This window comes from Chelmon rostratus, chromosome 4 (assembly GCF_017976325.1).
Source record: "Chelmon rostratus isolate fCheRos1 chromosome 4, fCheRos1.pri, whole genome shotgun sequence".
Classification (NCBI taxonomy): domain Eukaryota; kingdom Metazoa; phylum Chordata; class Actinopteri; order Chaetodontiformes; family Chaetodontidae; genus Chelmon; species Chelmon rostratus.
The window spans coordinates 29,367,849-29,395,052 of record NC_055661.1 but is presented as its reverse complement, the minus strand read 5'-3'; the positions used below and the strand labels follow the sequence as shown (position 1 = coordinate 29,395,052).

At 47.5% G+C, this 27,204-nt stretch overlaps 1 protein-coding gene across 1 annotated transcript; it reads left to right on the top strand.

Moving 5' to 3' along the window:
• The first annotated feature begins 163 nt into the window (after window positions 1-163).
• Window positions 164-26,702, top strand: niban1a (niban apoptosis regulator 1a). Its single transcript, XM_041934661.1, has 13 exons — window positions 164-294; window positions 14,389-14,519; window positions 14,862-15,105; window positions 17,035-17,199; window positions 19,267-19,382; window positions 20,879-20,983; window positions 21,187-21,349; window positions 21,889-22,076; window positions 22,885-23,031; window positions 23,413-23,523; window positions 24,294-24,401; window positions 24,891-25,002; window positions 25,089-26,702. The coding sequence occupies exons 1-13, from the start codon at window positions 240-242 to the stop codon at window positions 26,273-26,275; spliced, it is 2,832 nt and encodes a 943-aa protein (XP_041790595.1). The 5' UTR covers window positions 164-239; the 3' UTR covers window positions 26,276-26,702.
• The last annotated feature ends 502 nt before the right edge of the window (window positions 26,703-27,204 follow it).

Sequence of the window (27,204 nt, the reverse complement as noted above, 5' to 3'; positions counted from 1 at the left end):
TCAGGGTCAGTGATCGATGATCGGGAAGCATCCTGGGTGACTCTCAGACGGTGAGCTGGTTTTTCTGTGAGCGTCACTGAATGACACAGTGGTTCAGAGGAGGAGGAGGAGGAGGAGCGGGAGCACGCCCTCCTCTTCCTCCTCCTCCTCCTCCTCCCTGTGCCGCTGCGGACCGATGTGACGGTGTCAGTACCTGAGGACCGAAGCCCACCTGTGGATCGTGTCGCAGCAGCAGCACCATGGGGATCTCCGCGTCCAGTCTGCTGGACGAGACCAAATCCAACTACATCAAAGGTAAAAAGCGGCGCGTGCGCGTCCTGGACGCGCTTCATCCAGCAGTGAGGAGACGCGGCGGGTCGCCTCTGCTCCTCTGCCCCAGGAAACTTCCGCCTCTCCGGCTTTGTCTTGTCCGGGAGCTCCGTGTCTAACTGCCGCTGATCAGTGGAAATCGATCCATCAGGCACAGAAGCGCGCTTTCTGCTTTGCGCCTCAGAGGAATCCGTTCTGTCCGGATCAAACGGAATCAGCGTCTCATTCACTTCACATGTAAAAAGCTTTTTCTCTGGAAATCAAACAGCTGATTCATTTCAGCGGAACTTGTTTCCAGAGACCTGGGTCTCACTCAGGCTCCTCAGAAACCTGTCAGGCTGGTTTTCTTGCGTCTTCCCACAAAAATTTTCTCCCAGACTTGAGTTCAGCTTGTGCGGCGCGTTATGAAGTCAGGAGGGGATTTAAAACAGTTTTCAGTGTCTTCAGGTCAGTTTCCTGCGGGCCCTAATCAGGTCTTTCAGGTCCTGCAGGGGAAAGAAAAGTGAGACGGGGGAGAGTGCCAAGACCGGTTCCCCCTTTGTGTTGCGTGTCCTCTGCCTCTGGGTGTGTCCGCGGGTTCATGTGCACAGAGGACAAAAGATGCTTCTGCTGTTTGTTGTGTGTGAACGACACAGACAGGTGGAGGTGCCAGCAGGTGTTCATGCAGGGATGGTGGCCTGCATGTGCCAACATTTAGAGGCCGGATAGCTCAGCTCTTTCAGACGTATTTGAGCAGGAAGCTGCTCCTGATGGAGGTGATGTTGTGACTTTAATGCCAGCAAAGCCTCTGCTGACCGGAGCGGTTTGTGTCCGTCCTGTGATCCAGGCCGTTCTGCTCCACCCTCAGTGTGTTTGGTGGCTCAAACTCTGAGCGTGAACAGATGTGGCCACAGTTTGTGCAGAAGCTCATGTACACTGATCACAGAGCTCATCGTCTGACAGGGTTCAGAAACCTCCCACTTACTCGACGTCTCCAACCATTTCTGCCATTTCTAATCTCTGACTGTTTGCTGCTTCAACAAATGAGACCAGCTGATTCTATACCAGAAAAATCTAAATGGGAAAATACAAAAGAGTGGAAAGGAGCATCGGTGTCCACAATAATGAGTCTTTTACTTCCTGAATGAATCGATTCCTTCAGTCTTTAAGTCTAGAAAACAAAGCCCAAATATTCAGTTTGTCTGTTTTTTGTGATAAAAAACTGAGAAGCAGCGAATCGTTAGGTTGTTTGAGTTTAACCGGACATTAAAAACACGCTGAGCTCTCAGACTGCAGCCACGCCTGCTGGAGTTCGGCTGTGCATGCATCTGAAAAGATGACTTAACACAGGTGGTTGAGCGCCATAGCTTAGCATGTTAGCATGTTATGTGACCTGTGACTGTAGGGATACACTCCAGCTGCTGTGCGGCTGCAGCTAATTATTATTATTGACTAATCTGACAATTATAATGAGAAGATCAAACTTTATTTAGTTGTTACAGACAGAAAAAGAATCTATCTTTACATTATATACAAGAAGAGTTTAAAGATAATGTTGCCTTAAAAACAGTTTATCAGTTTCATAATGGAAGATTTTGAATAGCACATGAGCAAGATGTGGAAAATGAAATACAATGTTTTTGTACGATTGTACAGTAAAATATATAAGATACTGCCCAGATGTAATATTATCTCTAATATTATCTTGATTACTGAGTCTATAAACCATGAAAAAGCTGTGACAAAATCTTCATCACTGTCTTCTTGTTTTGTTTGACCAACTGTCCAAAACTCAGAGCGATTACATTTACTATAATAAGAAAAAGCAAAAGCAGCAAATCTTCACATTTGAGAATCTGGACCGACCAAATGTTTGGATGCGTCGGTGTCCTGCAGGGATGGATGATGCACTCGCTGTCACGCCGAAGTCTCTCTGTGTGTCTGAGGCTGAGCGTCGCCTTCAGCGCTCACCTCTGCTCGCTGCACGTTAGCAGGTGTGCGCAGGTGACATTCATGCCTCCTGATTGGAGGATGGATCATCGTCGGTTGCTATGTGCAGGGTTTCACCTCTGCTCGCTGCACGTTAGCAGGTGTGCGCAGGTGACATTCATGCCTCCTGATTGGAGGATGGATCATCGTCGGTTGCTATGTGCAGGGTTGACGTGTTTTTGGGGCTAAATTTCTACATTTGTATGAAACATAATATTAGTTTCATGAAGCTTCAGAGGGACAAACAGATGCACCGGTTCACACAGCCAAGGCCAAATGTTGAAGGTGTGAATCGACTGTTTAGACCTCGTAACTACGTGATTAAGACCTGAAATCCATCAGGATTGTCTGCCTCTGCTCAGCAGGTGATGGTGATCACACCGTTCGATCAGAGCAGCATTAATTCCAGCACAACATCAGAAAAAGATGTCGGGAAAATGGCGACAGCTCAGCTCAGTCAGGTGGAGTTAGTCTGATAATCGTCAGCTGGACGCACACAGTCTGCACTGAGCTGAAGTTAGGCTGAGGTTGGATAAGGACCAGCTGCTGGTTTGTCTCCATCAGTGAACAGAGAGTTCTAGCGCTTCATTCACGAGTCTCTCGAAGCAGGCGTGCAGGATGGAGGCTGCTGTCGGCCGTTTGTCAGCGCTGAGTGAAAGCAGGCTGTTGTTTGAAGGTGAAAAGTCAGAGCGAGCTGAAAAGAGAACACGGCAACGGCACAATGATCTGCTCTCCTTCAGCTGAAGTTAGAAAACACCATGGCCTGTGATGTTGACACTGCCCTGCTGTTGCCGTGGTTACAGTATCATATGTTTGAAATGTGTCAGTGGCCTCAGTCTGCACACTCTGGGACTTTCGTGTTTTCCTCGTCAGTTTTTCCTGGCTGCCGTGTGGCGGAGGGCTCGCTCAGAGCGGCGACGCCGTGCACCCGAAACATTCCTCTGTCTCAGTGTGTGTGGAGAGGGTGGAGGGCGGAGGATGGGTGTGTTTGGGAGTCGGTTGGTGGCAGTGTACTGGGTTGGGTCGGATGAAGGGAGGCTGCTTCAGTGCAGATGATTCATGAGTTGACGTCAGTCCAGTTCGGGCGGAGGCTGGTCCCTCCACACTGTTCGTCCTCATTTGTCTCTGTTGGTGCTTTAAAATAACACTAATGAGGGATAAGTGATGTGATTAACATGAGGACAGTCAGGGTTTATAACACGTGTACTGTGACAACAGCTTACTGCTGGTCCAGCTCTGGTTTGTTGGCACCATCCAGGACTTTGTTGAGCTCGGGTGGATCCTCAGTCTGTGGATCCTGACTCATCTCTTCTCATGACTCACTTTTATTTTGGTTTTATCCTTTAAAATGTTTTCACTTCTATGATCATGATTGTTAGAATTCAGTAATTACAGTCAGCAGTGCACTGATCAGCTGATGTCTCGTCGATTGGTCGGTCGGTTGGTTTTGTTTCTGAAGGAATGTGAAGAGAAATAGACGACGGTGATTAAAACTGAATGTTCAGCTTCTTCTTTGGATGCTTGATAACGAGGCTCCGGAGGCCGAGTTTCACTAATTGCTCCAACATGTTGAGCTTTATGGATATTTTCCAGGCTCCGAGAGACCAGGAACATGTGGATCCCTCAAAGAGAAATCTTCCAAACCACCAGTGCGGAGGGTTTTTACAGTGCTGATGTTTATGACGGAGTGTCTGAGTGGTGACTCATGTTTATCATCCACATGGTTTTTCTGTTTTGAGGACAAACAGTGAAGCTCAGCACGGAGCCACATCTGCTCTGCCGTCAGCTCTGTGGACTCTCTCATTGCTCTGGTTCCTGATTGGTCAGGACCGGATCGCAGCGGCACGACGTCATTCATTCATTGGTTAATTTTCCCGCTGAGCGTCTGCTAACAGTATCGTGTCAGCACGATCAGGTGACAGAACGGCAGGCAGGTTGAACTGTGTCAACATGGAGGAAAACAGGTGCGTCACAGGTGACAGTGGTAACAAAGGTGACCTGCTGGGACAAAACTGGGTTTGAATCTTCTGCTGCTGCTCAACCCAAACACAGTTTTCTGGTAAACAAACTGAAGTCGTGTTAACATTCAGAGTTACCGTCTGACGGACTTACTGAATGACTTCCTTTTTTAAAGTGTTTGAACTGTTTCGCCTTTACGAGCCGTCAGTCTTCTTCTTCTCTGCTTCTGTTGGTATCTTTGCTGAGAGCCACCTGCCAACAGGTGATGCTGATTGGACTGGACCGTGCTGCCTCGCCTGCATGTGAATGAACCTGAATCCATGTACACGTGCACCAATGAAAGTAACAGCAGCACAGGAGGTCAGACGCTGTTCAGGGCTCCTGGTGGTCTGATGGGTCCTGCTGTTCACTGTCAGCAGCTCTGCTCTTAAAGGATAACTTTAGTTTTTTACAACCTGGACCTTATTTGTAGCATTAAATACGACCATTTACTCACCCAGACAACTTTGGTGGCCTTTGGAGTCGTTTTGAAGAAATTAGCCCCAGAGGAGCGGCGCGTATATCCGTATAATGCGAGTACTCGGGGCATCCATGCGCAGCCTCTATATAACGCATAATCTGCAGAAACTCGTTCATATTCCAATATTTTGTTCTGATATGCTGGTGCTATTCCCCTCTGAGCCCGTGGTGGCATGTTATCAACATCTGGCGTCTCTAGACAACTACCTCTGACGTGGATGATGTCATTTCCGAACGCCGGGCGCTGCGAGCAGCCAGCCACAACATCCGCTACGAATACGCAATAATGAACCACAGCTGTGCCAAACTACAGCTAAACTAGCCGACCGCCGGCTCAGAGGGGAATAGCACCAGCATATCAGAACAAAATATTGGAATATGAACGAGTTTCTGCAGATTATGCGTTTATAGAGGCTGCGCATGGATGCCCCGAGTACTCGCATTATACGGATATACGCGCCGCTCCTCTGGGGCTAATTTCTTCAAAACGACTCCAAATGCCACCAAAGTTGTCTGGGTGAGTAAATGGTCGTATTTAATGCTACAAATAAGGTCCAGGTTGTAAAAAATGAAAGTTATCCTTTAAGGAAACTTCCTTTTCAGTTAACATGCGCTGCGTGTGGAGCCACTAACTACCTGTGCACACAGTGTGGTGAGTCGCTGCTGATGGTGAAACTTTAACTGCAGTTAAAGCAGCGGCACTTCATTGTGTTTGCAAGTCTGCAAAATGGCCTCAAAGGATGTAAAATCTCATCCACCTAACTGTGGAAACACAGAGCGGCGTTACGTCGTCTGTTTAGACTGTAAATACGTCACCCAGAGAAGAGTCTGTGTGTTTGTGATTAAAACACAGGCCAGTTTATTCCCAGTCACGGAGCGACTGGAAGCTAACTCTCATGAACGCAGCTGCAGAGATTCTGGCAGTCCCCGCTCTGCATTCTTCATGCTGTGTCACTCGGCCTCCAGCTGCCATGACACAATCCCTCAGACATTCTGTGAAACTTTCCTCCTTCGGGTCCGAAGCTGCCGCTCTCCACAAAGAGAGGAAGCGTCTGCTGGAGACACACCTGCTGTTTGTGTCCACGGAACGCAAATACTCAGAATGCAAATACTGCAGAACACTGCTGCCATTAAAATGAGTCGAAACCAGCCCAGAAACAGGCGATCTACATCACATCTCTGAGTCTGAGTGAAAGGAAAGTACAAGGCTGCAGGCTGAAAGTATGAAAGACTGAGACTGGAGCCGCTCTAAAGTCTCTAATAAGAATCCAGTCAAAGCTTTGTTCACCTAAATTATACAAAAAACCTTCTCATTTGAAGGAATAGTTCAACATTTTGGTTAAAGCACCTTTTTGCTGAGATGTTCGATAAATATAAATGTTGAGTTAGGTAGATGGAGTCAGGATGAGTTTAGCCTAGCTTAGCATACAGACTGGAAGCAGGGGGAAACAGCTAGCCTCTAAAGCTCACTGATTAACACGTCACATGCTGGAACTATTTCTTGATAAACAGCAGCGTATCCATCCGCCCAGTGCTGCTGTGCAGCTACAGTCCAGGTGGTCGAATGCACTTGTGGGCGCTGGTTTTAGTTTTTGTCAAACGAAATGGCACCAAACCAGGAAGCTTCACTGTGTTCATGCAGCTTCAGGAAGCTGCAGCGGCTCCTTAAATATTTCCAGTAAATCACAAAGTGTGTTTTCAGTATTTGTGTACAGAATAAACACACAACGTGTGATGGTACACAGCCAGGCTAACTGTTTTCCCCTGCTTCCAGTCTTTATGCTAAGCTAGGCTAATCACATCCTGACTTCAGCTCTGTTCTGACCACACAGACTGATTGAGGTCAGTTTTATGATGTCAGTGTCAGAAGGACAGCAGGTGATTCTCTACATGCTGTAAGTGCAGCTCAGGTGTGAAGATGCTGTTCTGTGTATCTCATGACTGAATCTCCTGCTTTGCTGCTTCATCTGTGGCTGATCTGAGTTCAGCCTGGAGGGACGAGCCTGTGACATTGTGTCTGGAGAATTCTGGCTGCAGGACAGCTGCCTTTCCGCACCGCATGGCCAAAAGTATGTGGACATCTGAACACTGAAGCATGTGCTGATTATGACATAGCCGGAGACACCAGAGCATCAGCGAGGTCCAGCGCTGATCAGGAGATCAGGTCTGGCTCACAGTCCGTGTTCCAGCTCATCAGAGGTGTTGGATGGGGTCGAGGTCGGGACTCTGTGGAGACCAGTCGAGTTCTTCCAGAACAAACTGGGAAAGCCATTTCTTCATGGACCTGGACTCATTTCAAACATTATTGTGGGCTGCAGCAGTGAACTTGTTCTTGTTCGAGGGGTTTTACAGCTGTAGGTTGACGTCTTCATGCAGGTTAATGTGAGTGTGAACACGAGGACTGGAGGCAGAGCAGGGCGTGAAAACCTTGACATTCTTACCGTGCGGTATCCAGGTATGAAGGTATGAGAGCGTCAAACAGGCTCTGCAACTCGTAAAAGATTTATTGTTTCTGAGCTGCTCTGAAACAGTGACGCCCTCATTAACGAGGGCGTGAGCTGCAGAGACAGAGCATCGCATCAGGCCAGTAAGACCCATCGGCTCTGTGACGGATCTTTATCGACGTAACCTTTCCAAGAGCAGCTGTTGATCATTATTGATCATTCCTCTGCCAAATGGATCTGCTGCTCCAGAACAAACACTTAAAATAATGTTCCACAGAGGACGACTCGAACGCCACCATGAGTGAAATATCTCGACGTTTATGCTCCCCGCAGGATCAACTGTAATGACTTTGGTCATCTATTAACTTTTCCTCTAGCGCCATCATCAGGTCAACATGTGAGTGAGTCCACCTACCTGCAGAGCCTCTAGTCTTTTTATTATTCAATGAATAACTAACAATTGTTGGCGACTCTCCTGTCGCTCGACTAATTGATTAATTGTCTGATCTTTTCAGCTTTAAATTGAAGCTTTTTGCTGCGTTTGTGTTCCCAAAGTGAAAAACGAGACACCCGAACACAAATGCACACCCTCATATATCTGTCAGCGTCCAGCAGCCCCCTCCTCTTCGCACACACCCTCATTGTGTCTTCGTCCGACACGTTTCTGCCGTGCAGCGACTTGTTCGGCGTGTCGGGTTTTTCCTCCGCAACACAAAGAGGACGTTCAGACGAGCAGCGGGCCGGCGCGGCGTCCACACGAGGAAGAAAACAACAAAGTTGTTTTCTTGTTGTACTTTTCACTGTCGTCGTTGTTTGTGAGTGTTTTATTAATGAGCTCTGACTTGATGTGTGGATTTTAGCAGCCAATGACACGTCAGCGGTGTCTCTGAGGACTCATCCACTTGTCATCATGCATCTTAGCGTGTGTGTGTGTGTGTGTGTGTGTGAAAACAAACGACATGTGCTGACATGTCGGTGCTGCACACACCCCCACAGGGACACATTCTTACTGTCCGTGACGTGAAAAGCTCTTTCCAGCTCGTTGTGATTTATCTGTCTTAGATCTTTAAATCTGACTCTCCTCAGAGATCTCCGTGACTCATTTCACTCCAGAAGGTGTTCAAAAAAAATCCACAGTCAAAGTCAGCAGATTTTTAAATGCTTGGTTTCACACTTTAAAATGACTCCACACACACACACACACGCACACACGCACACACACACACACACGCACACACGCACACACACACACACACACACACAGGCAGCGTCCGGCCTCAGGATCAGGAAATATTCAGCACACCACAGTGAAGACGGCCACTGGTTGTGTCCGTCTGTCAGTGTGTGAACTTCATGAGCTGTGGCTCGTTCCCTCGTTTCTGATCACATCTTCAGTTTTGACATCGTTCAGCAGAGCCGGCCACATCAGATGTTCACATTGATTAATTAGTAGATGACAGCCTGAACAATAGCTGCTCTGATTCAGTGTGATGGCATTTCCCGTGTGCTCATTTAGTCTTGAAGGTTTTATTTCATGAAAGGGGTCCCCCTCTGTGATACGAGCCTGTGGGAAACCTTTCATTCCAGTTTATTCCTCTGTGCTGCAGGTTTTAGGCCTGTTTGTTTGTTAGCTGTTGGTGCATGTAGAGGATTAAAAAGGAAAATGACTCTGGAAGCGCTGGACGTGAGTAAATGACTGAAATCTGACGGACCGTCCGTCACTGTGAGGACTCTGGTGCTGCATTAAAATATGTCGACACGCTCTGTTACTAAAATGAATTCTGAAGATTGTGCAGCCTCGCGGAGGACTGAGCTGTCTGATTTCTAACCGTCAGCGATTAATTGGCTTCACTTTTCACTTCAGCTGAGACGATTGAAATGGTAAGATGGATGAAACCTGCAAGAACTCGTTAGAACTCGTGTGTTTAAGCGCTTTGGGTGGAGGAGCAGGTCTCTCCAGTGAAACGGGGGCTTGTTGTTGAGCAGCTGCATCATTCACACTGCACACAAGCCCCACTCATAGTTCACATACCGGCGTATGTTTCAGTGAAGGGATGGGCTGCCTGCTTCTGTTATTTAGATCACATTCAACTTTTGGACACAGCAACTGTATTTGAACATGAAGCACTTTCTGCAGCGTCGCCTGATGTATTCGTTGGATAACTTCTGCACAAATGTGGCTAAAAAGTGAAATCCTGCACACACACGGCAGGATTATTCTGAGACGCCACCGCAGTAACAGTGGCAGCTTTACTCACACAGATAATGTGGATTAGTGCACAGGTGTGCAACAGGTGGGACAGTCAGATACAGTCCTGCAGTGTTTTCACACGGCTGATCGAAGACGAGTCGAGTGTTTAACCTGCAGACTGTTGGATTGTGTCTTCAGTCCCAACATGTGACTGTTGGGACTTACTGATGAACTCAGAAAGGACTTATGGTTCTCATCTCTGCCGGTCGACTCACAGAAGGCGTTCGCAGTCACCAAATGTTGCAGAGGAGCTGACGAAGCTGATTGGCCGATCCCATTCTTGTCACGAGGCAGGTAGAGACTGAGAAGGCGGAGTCACGCATCCCGACTGTTAAAATATAAATACGTGTGGGATGTAATGACGATCGGGTCAAGTTGGACCGAGTCTGCTGCGGTCTGGTTCAGTTCAGATAAAACCAAACGGCGCCATGGACGTCGTCATAAAAGAACGCCCAAACTGCTGGTCTCTCATCTGAAGGAAGTTTGGTTTCCTTCTCTGCACAAAACAAAGTGTTTATGATGGAGCCTCGTTACATTTTGAAAGAATTAGTGTTGCCTCGTAATCACAGCCCAGACCGAATGATTACTTCCATGTTAGCTCTGTCCTAGACTGCATGTCTGCAGCAGTGCATGCTGGGATAGGCTCCTGCACAGGATATACATGATGCATGGATGCAGTGCTTTGATTAATGAGGCGTTTCATGACTGCTGTGAGAACTGCGGGCAGATATGATCATGGTCAACTGTTGTCTGAAAGGATCAGCAGGAATCCAACCGAACTTCCACAACACGAAGTCTTTGTGACAGTAAAACGCTCCTGAAGCCCAGAGGAGCAGTTTTTGTGTGTGTGAAGTCTTTGGATGAGCTTTCATTAGACTCAGTTTTCGCCGTCCTGGACGAGAAGTTCACTCATTAACCGCAGTGTTTACAGGCTGAAACGCCCTTCAGCGTTAACAAGAAGACGACGGGGACGTTCAGCCGAGCTATGAGCACAGTGTCATCAGCGTAATGAGAGTGTGTGGTTGACACGGCCCCGCCTGCATATAACCGCGTTATTAGTCTGCATGTAAACACAGTGATGTTGGCGGGACTCGAGTCAGCTGCTGTCTGGATGTGACAGACGATGTTTCCAGGCCAAGTCTGTCTGCTGTGCTTCATTTGCTCCACATGAGACAATTATATTTTCATGACACTTTTGTCTTCTCTGTTCCGCTCTGCACAGTCTTCATTTTAACTGGCGCGAACGCTTTCGGTCCCGCAGGAAGGCGGCTAATGAGCAGCCGGCTTTCACTGCTGCGTTCACAGAAATACAGATGAATAAGAGCTGCACCTGAAAGATGACACAAGCAGCACCTGGGAGGGATCTGTGATTGTCTGAATGAGTAATTGATTCTGTTTGTAAAATATCAGGTTGTCCAGTGGGTGGAGACGGGGGCGGGACCATGCATTTAACAGGAATGCATTAAACAGACTGAGGGTGGCGATGGTTTGCGTAAACAGCAGCCGAGCGATCGGATGAGGGCCGACGTCACGGCAGTTAAAATCAACTCTGCACAGCGTGAACCAGGATGAACCCGGAGGAGGAAACGCTGCAGTTCCTCCCCAGGCTGAATGTGTGAGAATGAGTCAGATATAACAGAGAGCGTATGTCTGTGACAGCTGCCAGCCAGCGCAGACCAAGACTCGGGGGGGGGGGGGGGGGGGGGGTCGAACCAGCTCTCAGGCTTCAGAGCTGCAGTGCAGAAACACAAGAATAGAAGCTCTCTAGTGTCTGAAACACGAACCCTGCAGCTTTCAGGATCCCTGAGTGACTCACAGCTTTATTGGAAAAAGGTTAACCTCCAACCTGCCGGATGCTGCCGTGCAGAAGTGGGACAGCAGGCTGCAGCTTCCAGCCGTTACATAGCAGGGTGTCAGTGGAGGAGGCTGGTGTCTTTGGGGATTCCTTCTTTCTTGCCTTTCTCTGTACGCCGTTTGTGCTCATTGAGCTTTTCCAGAGTGTGTTGCAGCGCCCCCTGCTGATCCAAACCAGAAGCAGGGCAGAAAATGTAAAGATTGTGTTGGGTGAAAGGTTAGCGCGTTAAAAAGAAAGAGCGTCGCTGTGCTGCAGAGTCTGTGTGTGCACGTCAGCAGGTGTGCGGTGTCAGTCTGCTCCAGTCTCTGCGAGCTGCTCTCAGGTCGGACACGTTACTTTAACGTGGAAGGAAAAGACCATGAACGGGTCTGCAGAGACTTTGCTGTAAACCTCTAAAGTAGAGGGAGTAAAACTGGATCGTCATGAAAGATTCAGTTTCAAATTAGATTTTAAAGATTTTTTTGTACTGATGGCGTCGTCACAGAAAAGGTCAGCAGAACATTCAGGTCTCTTCTTCTGGTCCAGACTTCTGGGCGTTCTGAGTGAACACCGTCCCTGAGGAGTGTTAACGGACAGGAGATGGAAACCGTCCCTGCGTGGGAGCAGGATGTCCTCTGTGATTAGCTGATCAGTGGATCGGCCTCGTCGGGGAGCTAACCTTTTACACGCCGCATTGTTAAAGACTGAGGAAAAAACAAGGAGGTCCCCGGAGATCCTCCATCATCAGCTCCACACTGCAGCTGCTGATGAAGAGGCGGCCTCAGCCTTACTCACACAGTGACAACAACCCTTTAAAATAACCTCAATTAACCCTTAAATTATCCCCAAAAACGCACCAAACACCAAAAATAAACATCTGAAAAACCAGCAGCTCTTATTTAACAAATGAAACGCTGGGAGTTTCCTGTACGGCTCTGAAACACATGAAGGGATTATTAGTCAGCCTTCAGGTATTTAACAGGCTTATCCCAGCTTTGGGCTAAAGTAACTGATGGACTGTAATGTATTAACGCCTTTTTAAAGCATTTTCTGGATCCAGTCAGCAGACAAAATAACATTACAGCTCCCTTAAAAAGATCTTAATTTGATGGTTAAAGAGTTTTTTAAAGTGTTAAAGTGCACCAACATTTACCAAGCAGCATGAAACATCCCAGAATTTTCACCCGACTGATTCATGAACAATACCTGTACTGTAAATGTATCACAGTCCATCAATTTATCAGTGTATTCTCCCCTTAAAATCTCATTAAATGCTTAAATTAAATCAGTATTGAGGAGTAAATGAATGTCGTTTAAGGTAAAAAATGAACAATAATTTTTCCATCCTTGCATTAATGACCTTAATATATAACGATACTTTCATTTATGTATTAATTATCCTTGAATTATCATCTGAATATATAACAATGCATTATGACCCCCTAAAAATTTCATTTAATTCCTTTATTTGCACTTTATTAGCGGGGAACATTTGAAGTTGAAAATCGGTTGATTATCATCGATAACATGAAAAACCCCCCCTGTGACCGAGCTGCAGACGCATGCACGTGTTTTCACGTCTCCACTCGCTTTTCTGAACGCGTCTTCAGCCCAGACACACGCTGTGCTGCAGCTTCTGTTTCCATAGTGACACGCAGCCGGCCGCTGTGGCCCGCTGCCATCGTCCCTGCTGTAAAACATCCTGCTGCTTCACAGAGAGGTAATGACAGAGCCATCACCCCCCCCCCCCATTAGCACTGACTGCACAGAGAGAGAGAATGAACAGCAGCCACATGTTTAGCCATTAAGTGCAGGATGTGTCACTGGAAATTACCTGTAATAGTTTGTGGATATTGAGCATTTAAGTCTGGGTAAATACTCATTGAATGTTTTTTCTCGTCCCGGTGATGTGGTTTGCAGCCGTGCAGAGAGAAAATGGGAAAACTTCTCCGGTGACTCTGACAGAGCTTCATTCTGTGTGCGTGCCGAGCTTTGCTTTGTTTTTCCTAAGAAACCGAACCCCTCCGCGTCGGGGATCTGGCCCGCTCGAGGACGAATGGGGTGAAATCAGAGAGGGTTTTCTTTTCTCTCAGTAATCATCAGAATGTCCTGCCAGCAGTCGTAGGTTGACAAACCACAGCAGGGACCGAGGAGTGAAAGGGATCCGCTTGATGCTGTGCAGGGAGGGCGGCCCCGGAGACCCGGGCAGAGCCGCGGAGTCTGATTGGATCGCAGTTACTCATACGATCCAGAGACGCTAACGGCAGCCTCGGTGACCCGACTGCAGCGTTGTGCAGAGATCAGCTCGGGTACGGGGTGATATCATCTGCTGTTCGTTATCCGGGCTGGACGAGCTGGAAAACCAGCGGAAAGATGAGCTCAGGGTTTGTTGTGTGCGAAGGTTTTTGGCAGACGCGACGCCGCACAGACGTCCACAAAGTTTGAGCAGTTGACAAATTCAGCTGCACGTGGTTTGTTCTTTTCATGCAAATGAATCTCACAGAAGTAGTTCAACATTTAGAGAAACACAGATGGAAGTCAGCCTCATGACTGAGTGCTGAGAACAGAGCTGAAGGCAGGACATGGTTAGCCTAGCTTAGCATGAGGACAGGAAGCAGGGGACACGAACAGGAGCTACGAGCAGAGAGCTCAGACCTCCTAACCATTTCAACAGACTTTCTTCTCATTAATGCTCCTCATTCGGCTCCGTTCAGTGAAAAATGTGAATTAAACGACAGAAATCTCCCACGCCTTCCTGACGGCTTCATTTTTATCCGACTGACGTTTGACTTTCTTCTCCCGTTTGTCCAACATGTGGTTATAATTCGGTCTTCTCCTGTTGGTGTCAGCGAGCTTTAATTCTGCTGCAGTTTGCCTCCTGTGAATCACTGCTGGTTCATTTCCTGTCAGTCGGTCGGTCTCACGCGAGGACAAAATGTGTCTCTGTGTTCGAGACGGCTTCATACTGGACTTCCTGGTTCATGTTTCACCCTCTACCTGTGACATCCCGCCCCCACTGCCAGCGAGCTCAATCACTGCTTTTAAACCTTGACGTGTTTCTCTAATTCTGCAGTAAATCCGGTTTTGTCTCCGTCTCCCTGCAGGCCAGGCCGAGGCCGCGCTGAAGGAGTTCGGTCCGTACTACAGGAAGCAGTTTTCCGTGGCTCACCTCTGTCAGGTGGAAGATGATCTGGAGCAGCACAAAGAGAAGCTCACGCAGCTGCTCAAACAGCGGGTACGTGGCCGAGAACCGCCGCCAGGCGCCGAATCTGATGAGCCGGGGCTTTGGTCTCAGGTTGGCAGGATAACTGCACCAATAAGCTCGTCCGCAGGTGTGACTAACACCTGTGGTGCTGTCCAGCTGTGTGAGACGCCTCAGTTTAAAGTACATGAAGACAGATTTGATGTGGAAGATGTGATGAAGCCAACAGGTGGATCATACCAAACAACTACAGATAGAAGCACTGAATAAGTAATTAACAGAAAGGAAAAGTTAACAGACGTTATTAGTCCAACTTTTGACCCAATGAAATGGTGTGTGTGTGTGTGTGTGTGTGTGTGTGTGTGAGAGAAACAGGAGGCTCCTGAGGAGGGCGAGGTGCTGTATGAGGAAGGCGTCCTTTACTTTGACGAGACCAGGAAGTGGAGGGAGAGGTACGTGGTGGTGAGAGCCAACTACTGCCTGGAGTGTCATGACGGCCTGGAGACGTTCGTTAAAGGGATTCCCCCGCGCCAGAAGCTGCTGCCTACAGGGGGCAGCGTTCTGACCACAGAGGAGAAGTACATGGCCATGGTGGACCGCTGCTTCCCCGATGACACCAGTGAGTAAAAGACCTCCTGAAGGTTTGCGCTTCATGTGTCCGTCTGCTGTCCTGCAGCATTTATTGCAATATATTATTCTTCTATTCTATTCTAATGTAATCTGGATTCATTAATTAACTGATTTTCACCATTTGTGTCATGCTCTTACAGATATTTGTTAGTGACAATGATATGATGATATTCTGTAATTATATAATACTTCTGCAGAATGAGTACTCTTACTTTTGACACTTGAAGTACATTTTGCTGATAATACTCCTACTTGAGTAACAGATTGACTTCAGGACGTGTGTTAATGTTTTGTCTAATGAACTGAAGACGTGTCTCTGTCGTGTTGGACGTCACAGCTTCACAGCGCTGGTCGTCTGACTGTGGACCTAAAAATGCTTTTAAGTGTATTTGTTATTATTTGATCACCTATTAATTATCAGGCGGTTTCAGGCTGAAACGTGTCTGCTGTGAAAGCAGCCGTGTGTGACCTCTGCAGACGAGCTTCTTATGTAACGGCGTCACACAAACATGCAGCTCTGAGTATCTTCCCTGTGAGCTTTGTCCACCTGTTTGTTCCAGATCACAGACAGGAAGAATGAGGAAGACTCACACCTGAATCGTTATCTTAATCGTCATCATCTGTCATTAAGATCTGAAAGATGTCGTCATGCGCGGTGAGGTTAGAAAGCCGACTGAAACAGGTTTACTGACACCGGTTTGTGTTCAGACTGCTGCCGATGTGGTTCAGACATGGAGGACAAAACAGCTCTTTAAACAGGGCTCACTCATCACATTTATTGTTCACACCTTCGTCCGTTCAGGCCTCAAATCTTCATCTGAGAGAAGAGAAACTTCAAGATTTAGAACAGTAAACTTCCGCCCACTCGACAAAGCTAAAAGCAGCTCAGGTGGGAGGACTGAAGGAATTTAGTAAGAACGTTGTTTAAGACACAAACAGGACTAAACTGCACTGATCTGAAGTAGAAAAATCTTTGTATTCAGAATATTTAAACAAACCTGCAGTTTCATTAAACATTCAAGCAGAAAAAGTTGAAAATGTGCCACGCAGAGCACCTGCTGCAGCTCACCTGTTCATTTATTTGATGGATTTTTTTCTTTGCTTGGACAGGACGGTGTGCACAGCGTCCTCCGTCCTGCCGTCAGCAGGAAGCAGCTTCTAGATGTTCTGAAATCCAGTTTCAGTTGCAAACAGCTGCTCTTCCAGCCTGCAGGCAGCGTGTCGGTGGGATGCTCCTTTAATCGCATCACATCGTCGCTGTGCTGAGTGTCCCGCTGTAGACCAGGTGGCCCCTGTGCCTGCAGGCGGGCAGACAGATCCGATTCTGCATGACGCAGGTTAGCATCTCGAGGGTCACGCTAAATTCTAACAGTCGAGTCGCAGTCGAGCTGCAGGATGATTGACGAGACCGGCTGCACTTTGTGGTGCTTTGAGCTAACATGCTCACAGTGACAATGCTAACTATGTTCAGCATTATAGTGTTAGCATGCTAACAGTAGCTAATTAGCACTAAGCACAACGTCCAGCTGAGCCTGATGAGAATGTCATTAGTTCTGCAGGTAGTTGGCCATAAATTAAAGTAATGGACATATTAACATATTGACCTGATGGTGGCACTACAGGGAAAGTCACAGGATCACCAGTATTGGTTGGGTTTATCCTCTGGGGAACATGAATGTCTGAACCACAGTTCACAGCACGCTGTCCAGTCATTGTTGAGATATTTCAGTCTGGACCAAAGTGTGGTGCCGCTAACTTCGCTAACAACATTTATTACTCGTATTCAGGATCGTAGATATCCTGTCTGACCCGTTGATGGCGCTCAAACCAGCCAACCAAACGTCACTGGACACTGTGTCCAGAAAACCGTGGACTGGTCTCGACTTCATCAAACAGCTCGTCGTGTTCTGTGTTTCAGATGTGAAGGAGGACTTTGCTCCTCCTCTGTCGGGGATGCCCGGACAGTTTCCTGTTTACCTGCGTCTGCCCTACAGGAGAGACTCCTACTTCTGCTTCAGACAACAGGCCAAACAAGACGCCTTCCTGTCCATCCTGTCAGACTGCATCAGACACCAGAACCAAGGTGAGACGCTCCGAGACCGCAGACACAGACGAGACACAGAGATACAGAGGTCGACAGTGTGTCGTCCTCCGCTACAAGACTCACCACATTTCAGGTGGTTTCAGGTGCTGACGTTCAGACCACAGCCTCAAAAACACAAGACTCAAGTTCCTCGTTGTTTTTTAATATCTCAAGACTGCTGAATAATGAGAACACAGCTGACACAATCTGATCAAAATTAAGCAACCAATTTTCATGATCAGTGAATTATTTAAGTCATTTTAAAAACAAACAAAATGAATTTCATTCTGTTCACACCTGAGACCCTGTTCACACCTGAGACCCTGTTCACACCTGAGAACCCACTTTCATCCGAGACCCCGTTCACGGCTGAGACCCTGTTCACACCTGAGACTCTGTTCACACCTGAGAACCCACCTTCATCTGAGACTCCGTTCACGGCTGAGACCCTGTTCACACCTGAGAACCCACTTTCATCCGAGACCCGAATTACACTAGAGACTCTTTTCACACCTGAGACCCCGTTCTTACCTGATACCCTGTTCACACCTGAGACACAGTTTACACTAGAGACTCTTTTCCCACCTGAGACCCCGTTCACACCAGAGACCCTGTTCACACCTGAGAACCCACTTTCATCCGAGACCCCGTTCACGGCTGAGAACCAGTTTACACCTGAGACCCGATTTATACTAGAGACCCTTTTCACACCTGAGACCCCGTTCATACCTGAGACCCTGTTCACACCTGAGACCCCATTTATTTTTTGTCGCCATGTTTGTTTCACGCAGGCTAACAGCTAGCTGAGAAAACAAAACTGTTTCAAGAACCAATAAACATGTACGGACTATTCCAACGGTTGACATTAACAGGACAAGTCATTTATGATTTGCAGATGAGCTCAGGACAAGATGGTAAAAGCACTGACAATACTGCTGTACTTTTACTGCATAAGCTGACAATACTGCTGTACTTTTACTGCATGACACTGACAATACTGCTGTACTTTTACTGCATGACACTGACAATACTGCTGTACTTTTACTGCATGACACTGACAATACTGCTGTACTTTTACTGCATAAGCTGACAATACTGCTGTACTTTTACTGCATGACACTGACAATACTGCTGTACTTTTACTGCATGACACTGACAATACTGCTGTACTTTTACTGCATGACACTGACAATACTGCTGTACTTTTACTGCATGAAGCGGACAATACTGCTGTACTTTAATGCATGAAGCGGACAATACTGCTGTACTTTTACTGCATGAAGCTGAGAATACTGCTGTACTTTTACTGCATGACACTGACAATACTGCTGTACTTTTACTGCATGAAGCTGACAATACTGCTGTACCTTTACTGCATGAAGCTGAGAATACTGCTGTACTTTTACTGCATGACACTGACAATACTGCCGTACTTTTACGTATGTAATGGATCCATCTGAGTACTTCCTCCACCACTGCTTCTGATAGCATGATAAGTAAACTGAATTGTTAGGGGCTGTTAAAGCATATTTAGACTATAATCTATAATCTGATGATCCAGTTAAACAGAAAAGAATCTGCATATTAATCAGTAATGAAAATCAGTGTAGTTGTAGCCCAAATATTGAACTCTGTGGTCCAGCCTACAGCATCACGGTGATTAGAAATGATTGACATTCAGAGTTTAGTAGTAAGTCACTGATGATGAAGTCAAAGCTCTGCACACAGACGCTGTCTTCCATCAGTGAGAATCCTGGAACCAGTATTTGATGATTCTCGCAAGACGGGTTTTAGTTTGTGTAGCATCACTTGAACCACTTTCGGCAGTTGCCATGACAACAGACTCACGGCACCAGCCCCGAGGAGCAGAGGAGGACTTTAATCATGTTTGATGGTGAACGAGAGATCTGTGCTCTGCGCAGCCGAGCGAGTTGATGAAGCTTCACGTTAGATTCAGCTGATGAACGTCACGTCGAGGGTTGAATCAAAGTGAACACACACTGAAGACGTTATGATGACAGTTTACCCGTAATTAACAACTCCCTGTCTGTCTCTCTGTGTGTGCAGACTTCCTGAAGAAGAAGACGTGTGAAGTGCAGGCCTTCCTCAAAGCCATCCAGCTCTACAGACAGGACAAAGACAAGTACGAGGCCTGGGACATGCTGATAGGAAGTGATGTCAGGGTATGTTTCTCCTCTACATGAACAGTTTAGTTATTCACTCGTTAATCTATGTTATTATTATCTATGTTCCATGGTTCTATGTTCCTCAGCTCGATATCCTCTTAATGTCCCACATTAAGGAGACATTCAGTGGTTTCATGCTGTCAGAAAGGTTTTTTCCCCGCAGTCAGGTGTCTTAGTGCAGGTTGGCAGGTCTGCCCTCGTCTGTGATTTCCAGCAACGTTCTCTGGTGTCTTCAACGCTGAAAGTTTAAACCTCATCGTCTGTCGCACTTCACATCTATAGCACGCTAAAAAGAAAGATGGCTGCTTGTCCCTGCACAAGTTCAGCTACGTTATCAATGTGATGCTGATGTGTGCCCTGATGAAAGTCATTGATAAGTGACTGATTGATTAATCGCTAAAGGGGTTCAGAGACAAACGGCAGAAAAGCTTCCCGACTGCAGCCTGCAGGGGATTTGCATGATGGGAGGATGGAGGACGAGTCGTAGCTTCGGCTCATTTGCATCCCCTCACCCAGTTCATTTAATCTGTGGCTTCCAGCAAACGGAGCGTGTTGACTGATAGAGGAGCGTCAGTCTGTCCTGCTTCCTCTCTTCGTCTGTCTTTATGTTCCTCTCTGCTGTTCTGCTTCCTGCTGTTTAAAGCCGAGCAGGAATCCTCCCACAGTGACGCTTTAAACGCCCCATTGTATTGCTCTGCGCTCATACTGTGTTTGTTCAAAATTAGCTGGAGGTGAAAGGAAGTTTGCCTGCAGGAACGCACACACACACACACACACACTCTATTTAAAGTCCATTTGTTTGAGCAATACGTCAGACATTTCCTGTTTTTTCAACTCGACACACGTGTAGTAAAAATACATACCAAAGAACTCATGCTTGCACTCACTCACCAACATTTTTTTTTATTGCACATAGCTCTCGTCTGACACACACACACACACACACACGCCTACGAGTCAGAGCTGAGAAATGAAAGGAATGAGTGAAATGTTGGCAGCATGTACAACATGTTTCATCAGATTTTCTAACCTGCTGCAAAGTCGGTTCAAAATATGTTTGTGTGTGTGTGTGCGTGTGCGTGCTGACTGTTCATGTTTGTGTTTAGTAATCATTTAAATAATTTATTAAAAACCAAGACAAAGAGGCACGCAGACATCAGCTTCTTCACTGTGAGGATTTGCTGGTTAAAAGGTGTTTTTTTATGAGCACATCAGGCCACATACACAGGACAGCACCGCCTGAGGCCTGAACTCGTTAGCGGATTATTTCACACCTGATTGTTGCAGAGAATGTTCACATCACATCTCTGTAGTCTGAGTTCTTTGACCGAGGACGGATCAGCAGGGCAAAGTTCAGCTGTTTCAAATGTTTTAATGTTGCACTCATGTAATACGTTTGTATTTGACTTTAATCTGAGACTCTGGACCTCGTTATCTGACAGTTCCTGTGTGTGTGTGTGTGCGTGTGTGTGTGTCTGTGTGCGTGTTTGCAGGTGATGGCCAACCTGGTGATGGAGGAGCTGCTGCCGTCTCTGGAGAAAGACATGCTGCCTCGTCTCAAAGCCAAGAAGACGGAGAAGAAGAGAGTCTGGTTCGCTGTGAGTCACGTTGTTGCCGCCGCTGCTTCCTCGTTGACGCTGACTGAGCTTCGGCTCGTGCATCCTGTTTCATTTCAGAGTAAAAGCTGAAGTTATCCAGGACGCGTTCTGCTGTTTCCTGTGTGAAGCTGCGGCTGTAAATGAAGCCGCTGCATGTGTAGATTTACAAACTGTAAGAAACTGACTTACAAATTCACCGACAGACGGTGGAGGCGGCGTACATCCTGGTCCAGGAGCATCTGTTGGAGGGACTCTCAGCTCTGAAGGAGGAATGCCGAACATCAGTCCGGCAGGAGGAGGTCCTGATCCACTCCGACATGGACCCGATCCTGGACTCCAGACGGCAGCTGGAGGAAAGAGTCCGAGGTAACGTTCTCATTGGTCTGTCGGCCTCGCGGCTCAGAGCTGAACTCCTCTGTGATAAATGTGGATGAAACAGATCCAGGACCAGATGCAGACCTGGAGCTCATACTGAAGCAGAGTTAGCACAGTGACAGAGCGGACAGTTGCCTGCAGGTCTCTCTATAAGACTGTGTACACTGGTCTGAGGTCTGCGTGAGGTGACACGCTCTCATTCTAGACCAGCCATGTCCAAATTATTCCATAAAGGGCCGTGTGGCTGCAGGTTTTAGTTCCAACCAAGGAGGAGCACACCAGGCCAACCAATCAACATCAAGGGATCCCTTAGTTATCAGCTGAAAAGGGAGATCAGCTGATTAAATGAGTCCAGCCTGGTGTGCTCCTCCTTGGTTGGAACGAAAACCAGCAGCCACACGGCCCTTTATGGAATAGTTTGGACATGGCTGTTCTAGACTGTCTTGTACCTGGTTTCTCATCTGGTCCCTGAGGTGCAGGATCATGCAGAGACCCCCTTCAGGCTGTTCTCACTTCATTTCTTCCTCCAGACAAAGTGTCGGAGCCTGCAGAGAAGCTGTGCTCCGAGTCTGTCCAGCCGTACCTGGGCTCCGTGCTGGAGGAACTGATGGAGCCAATCAGCTCCGGCTTCCAGGAGGGACGGCAGCTGAGTGAGACGATGATGGACCAGGTGTGTCAGGACGAGCGGCTGCAACGAGACAACGAGCAACTGAAGAAGGTCTGTTAAGAATAAATGTCCTGTGGACAGTGGACGACTAAAGAGTCAAACTGAGTAATAAACGACCGTTTACTGTCACCTCCAGACTTTATTTCTGAATGAGCTCGGCCTAATTTATTAATATGAATATTCATTCATTCTTGGCTCAGGGTCAGTTTGAACTCTGCTGTTGGTTCTGTTCAGTATCAGGACGCCAGGAGCCAGGGGTCCAGCAGCTGTCAGGAGGAAAGATGTCATTTGTGCTCTTGAATCAAATCATAAAAATTAATTGATAGAAAATTAATTGTCAGTAACTTTGATGTGAATAATGGTCAGTGTCGTATTTGGAGCAGTGACAGTGAACTGACATTTGGGCTTCAGCTGGTCGGACAGTCGACTTCGGCTTTAATCAAACTGTAATCAGCCTTTTCTCACATGGACTGATGAGAATAATTAAAACTGTGTGAGATCCGAGCTGCTCATTCAGGGCGACTGTTCGCTGCGTTGGGCCACGCAGAGCTGCACGTGCTGAGGCTGACAGCAGCCGCAGCTGGCCGCTGTTACATCACATCTGTATACAAAGACCGCGGCGGGGTCGGGATAAACGTGGTGAATGTGATCAGTCCAGCTGATCCCTGCTGGACTCCGCCTGCTCCGCCCAAACTGACTGCAGGAGCAGAGACCTGGAACTGCCTCACCTGCAAATGACACACACTCAGTCATTTAAGGCACACATTAGTTGTGTGTGTGTGTGTTACCCTCAGTTGCATCTACAGGAGCATGACAGGCTGTTCTCTCCACCCCCCCACCCCCCCCCCCCCCCTCTCAGGCTCTAGCTAACATGGCGAGGCCGAACCTGCTGAGCTGCTACCAGAAGATCAGCTCGCTGCAGGAGAAGCTGCAGCACCTGCAGGGGAGGTTCGGTTTCTCAAACATCACAGGAGTGATTCACAGCGCTCAGATCGACCTGCAGCAGGTACACGCACGCACACACACAGACAGACAGAGAAACATACACACACACACACACACACACACTTCGCCCTCCAGCGCTCACATATCTACTCAGACAGAGTGGGCGGAGGAGTTTTCTGACTGACTCATTTTATTAGCCAACATTTATGACACACTTGTGATGTTTGAACACACCGACTCAGCGTTTCAGAGCTGAGTGAATGAAGACGAGATGAATCAGATGTGAGCTGTTGATGCTTCACTCTGATGGGACTTCCAGCTGTTTGCATTGTATTTTTTTTTTCCTGCTCTGTATTTGTGGTGTGAAGCAGCAGTCAGATCTGATCTCATCCTGCGTGTGTGTGTCTGTGTGTGTGTGTGTGTGTGTGTGTGTGTGTGTTAGCTGATGGAGAATGCAGCTTGCACCTTTGAGCAGCTGCTCTACAAAGCCATCCAGGACAACCCGGACAGCGCCTGCTCTGCCATCGAGAAGGCCAAACACAGAGTGCTGAAGGTCAGAGGACAGAACACACCACTTCGTTCATTCATTAACTTGTTGATTCATCAACAGAAGCTCTGAGTTTAATAAAAAGGATCATTCTGCATCCTCTTTTGGAGGCTTATTACTGCTACTTAAAACAATCTGCACAATTTTCCACATCATAATGACTTTTTATCTTCCCCATATTCATAATTCATCAATTATAAACATAAAATACGAAGTTTCATAACTCATTATTTTATAATAGGGGAGAAGTTTCTCCAGTTCTAACACACCGGCTCATTATGAGACTCATTGTTCAGAAAATATTTATAAGAATGTTTCTCACAATGACCAAATATCTCATAATGAAGTCGTAATTATAAGATTCTACCTCATGAATACTTCATCTTGCGTGCATCGACAACGCAGTTACCGTTGGTTACGAGAAACTCTCACAACTGTGAGATAATAAAAATGTGTAAGTGTAAGAAAATGAAAATTAGGTGATGTGGCTGAAATGTTGTTGTGAAGCCCAGCAGATACTGCAGTATCATTACACAGTACACACAGTACGACCTGCAGCTTTTCTCTGCTGTTTTCCGACATCGAACACGAGACATTGGGAAGGTTTTCAGACGAGTCAGATGAAGGAAGTGAAGTCGCAGACGAGCAGCTCAGCACGGCAGGAGACATCCAGACACTCTGTGATGAAGAAAAGCTTCATGAAGTGATGCTGGTGGTGACGTGTCATCACACCTGAGAGACAGAACAAGACACGAGTCTCCTCTGTGTGTTTGCAGCAATATGACTACGACAGCAGCACAGTGAGGAAGAGGATCTCACGGGAGGCTCTCTTCTCCATCACTCTGCCCTTCATCAAGAAGAGCCTGGCCCCCACCTGCAAGGCGGTGAGTCACACACACACAGCAACAGTAACAGCTGTCATTTACACAACACTTCCAGCAGGCCCTAAGCACCTGAAGTTCTGAAAGACGTCGTGTATGGAGGATGCTCCCATCTGAGTGACCTTCATTCGTTGCTATGCTCTCTGTGCTCATAGCAACAAACGGAGGGCTTTGAGTCTGTTTGTTGCCCTCAGTTCTGCCTGTTAGGCAACACGCAGGTTCATCTGACCCTCTGATTGGTGGAGAATCCTCATCCACAGCCTCAGAGGGAGACCTGCAGACACTACTCAGGGCTCAATGAATCAACCCACTTCCTCTAAATCATTTTGGGCAAAATATTTAAAGTGTGTTTTGATTTATAACTGAAAATGTAAAATTAGAACTGTCTCCTGGATAGTTTTTGGCTAAAGATGCAAATACATGATCGATTATTGATTACTGACCCACACACACACACACCAGAGCATGACCGGTGTGTCTCTGTCTGTCCAGGAGCTTCAGGGTCTCGAACAGTTCATCTACGCTGACCACTCCAACTTCATCCACATTGAGAACGTTTATGAGAGCATCCTCCTGCAAACTCTGGACAAGGAGGTCAACAAAGGTATGACAGTGCTCACAAGCTCCACAGTGTCCCTCAGGGGGACGGCAGACATCTCTAATCCTTCCTGTTTCCTCCTCGTCCCGCAGTGGTGAAGGAGGCGGCGAGCCTGAAGAAGTACAACCTGTTCACAGACAGCAGAGACCTGCTCAGTCAGTCCAGCCGCTCCAGCCTCTCCTCCCCGCCCGTCTCCACTCCCAGCAGCCCCGCCATGGCGCTCGCCTCCCCGACTAAAACCCCCCTTGAGCAGCAGCCCCCGTCTCCTCTCGCGGTCAACGGTCAGTCGTGCACGCCCCAGAAGAACGAGAACGGCGTGCTGCAGAGCGAAGGCGTGACAGTCGTGGAGACGCCTCTGGGGAAGGTTGAACAAAAAGAAGCAGCTCAGAGTGTGGCTGTCAGTCAGGAGGCAGAAGCAGGACCCCCCGCTGCTCCTCAGACTGCAGCGTCAGAGTCAACCGACCAGAGCGAGACACAGGAAGTACACACAGAGGCAGCTCCAGAGACTGTCGTCCAACGGGAAGTGATTTCTGTCAAAGCAGAAAAAGTCGAGGTGTCTTCTGAGCCTCGGATGCAGAACACAGGTACTCCAGAAGAAGAAAGTATAAAGACAGATGTAGAAGCAGCAGCAGCTCAGATAGAAGCCGCTGTGCCGAGTCCCGATTCGACAAATGAACCCTCGAACACTTCAGCAGAAGATACTGAGTCCCAAACTGTCACCAGCAGTGAAAAGAAGACACACTGTGAAAGCTCGGAAATCAAGTTAGAGGCTCCCTCTAGTGGTCAAACGCTTGTACTCACACCTTCAGACATCAGCCTGGACCTGAAGCAGGAGGAAGCAGAACCAGTTTCTGGCTCAGACCAGAATTCTCTGGGTGTGTCAGTAGGAAGTGAGTCAGCTCCGTCAGATGTGGAGTCCATGGAGGAAGTCAAAGCAGCACAAAGCAGCGAGGGTGAAGCCTCAGCGCCCTCTGACGTGTTGGAGGACGAGGCTACCCTCAGTGAACCTCCTGTGAGCTCAGACGATCCAGCTGAGGACGAAACCACGAGCGGTGAGCCGGCTCCTCGGGCCCAGACAGAAGCCGTGAGCGAGGACGTCGCAGTAGGTGAGGGCATCGAGGCGGGCGCGAGCGTGGAACCATCGGTGGAGGCGACAGAAGCTACGACCTCACAGTCTTCTAAGGAAACTCCCTCCAGCCCTGAAGCCCAGCCCCTGGACTCCATCAAGGAGATCCGGGACCTGGTGGTGGAAGTGATCGAGGTGGAGGAGCTGGTGTAGTGTCACCCCAGTGGAGGTCCTAAAGAGGAATGAAGCATCGTGCCCAATCATAACTGCATCACTGTCCATCCAGGATGTTCTGCTGAAGGAAACCACATCAGTCCCAGAAAACAACGGCGGCGTCCGTTCGTGGACAAACTGCCCGTCGCCTCAAACCGTCCTGACGATGAAACGTTGTCCTCAGAAACACTCACAACAGCTTCCACCAACATTTTTAACACATATGCATGAAATGACGGTGAATTATTTATACAAATCATTTACACACATCAGTATATTAGCAGTGTATAAAACCAACGGGGCAGACTCGTTCACTGACTTTGACAGAATAGTTTTTTTTTTAACACAATTATTTTAGTACCGAATAATTTTAGAAATTCAACATTAAAACTTCATTCTGATTGTGAAGAATTTTCTGGAAATGCCACGATGCTGTGATCCTGAATGTTTTGGAAAATTTGTTTCTAAGACTTCTGTGGATATCAGCCTCATGTCTACATGTGAGCTGGAGTCAGGCTGTGGTTAGCCTAGCTTAGCATTAAGACTGGAAGCTGGGGCAGCTGGTGTGGCACTGTTCAGAGTGTCATATGTATATATAGTTTTTACTGCATTATTATTAGTGATGCATTGTAATTGTAAAATGTAGAGATGTACCAAAAACTGAGAATACTAGTAACCCCAAAATTCAGTACACATACTTTCCACCACCAGCTGTTACAGATAAACAGTTTCAGCAAAAAAATCCACCTAAAACCACAAATTTTATATTTCTGTTTGTGTTCGGTTGAACAAAGATGATAGAACATAATAACTGGTGATCTTTAGAGGCGACGTTCAGGCTAACCAGGCTAGCTGTTTCTGTATGCTAAGCTAGGCTAACCACATTCTGACTCCAGCTCTGTTCTTCACACAGACGTGAGACTGATACG

Bases quoted from the DNA above. Each gene is read 5' to 3' on its own strand.
- niban1a (XM_041934661.1), top strand. From the start codon at position 240: ATGGGGATCTCCGCGTCCAGTCTGCTGGACGAGACCAAATCCAACTAC. The intron at 23,524-24,293 runs GTCAGAGGACAG...GTGTGTTTGCAG, and splicing joins CCAAACACAGAGTGCTGAAG to CAATATGACTACGACAGCAG. The intron at 24,402-24,890 runs GTGAGTCACACA...CTGTCTGTCCAG, and splicing joins TGGCCCCCACCTGCAAGGCG to GAGCTTCAGGGTCTCGAACA.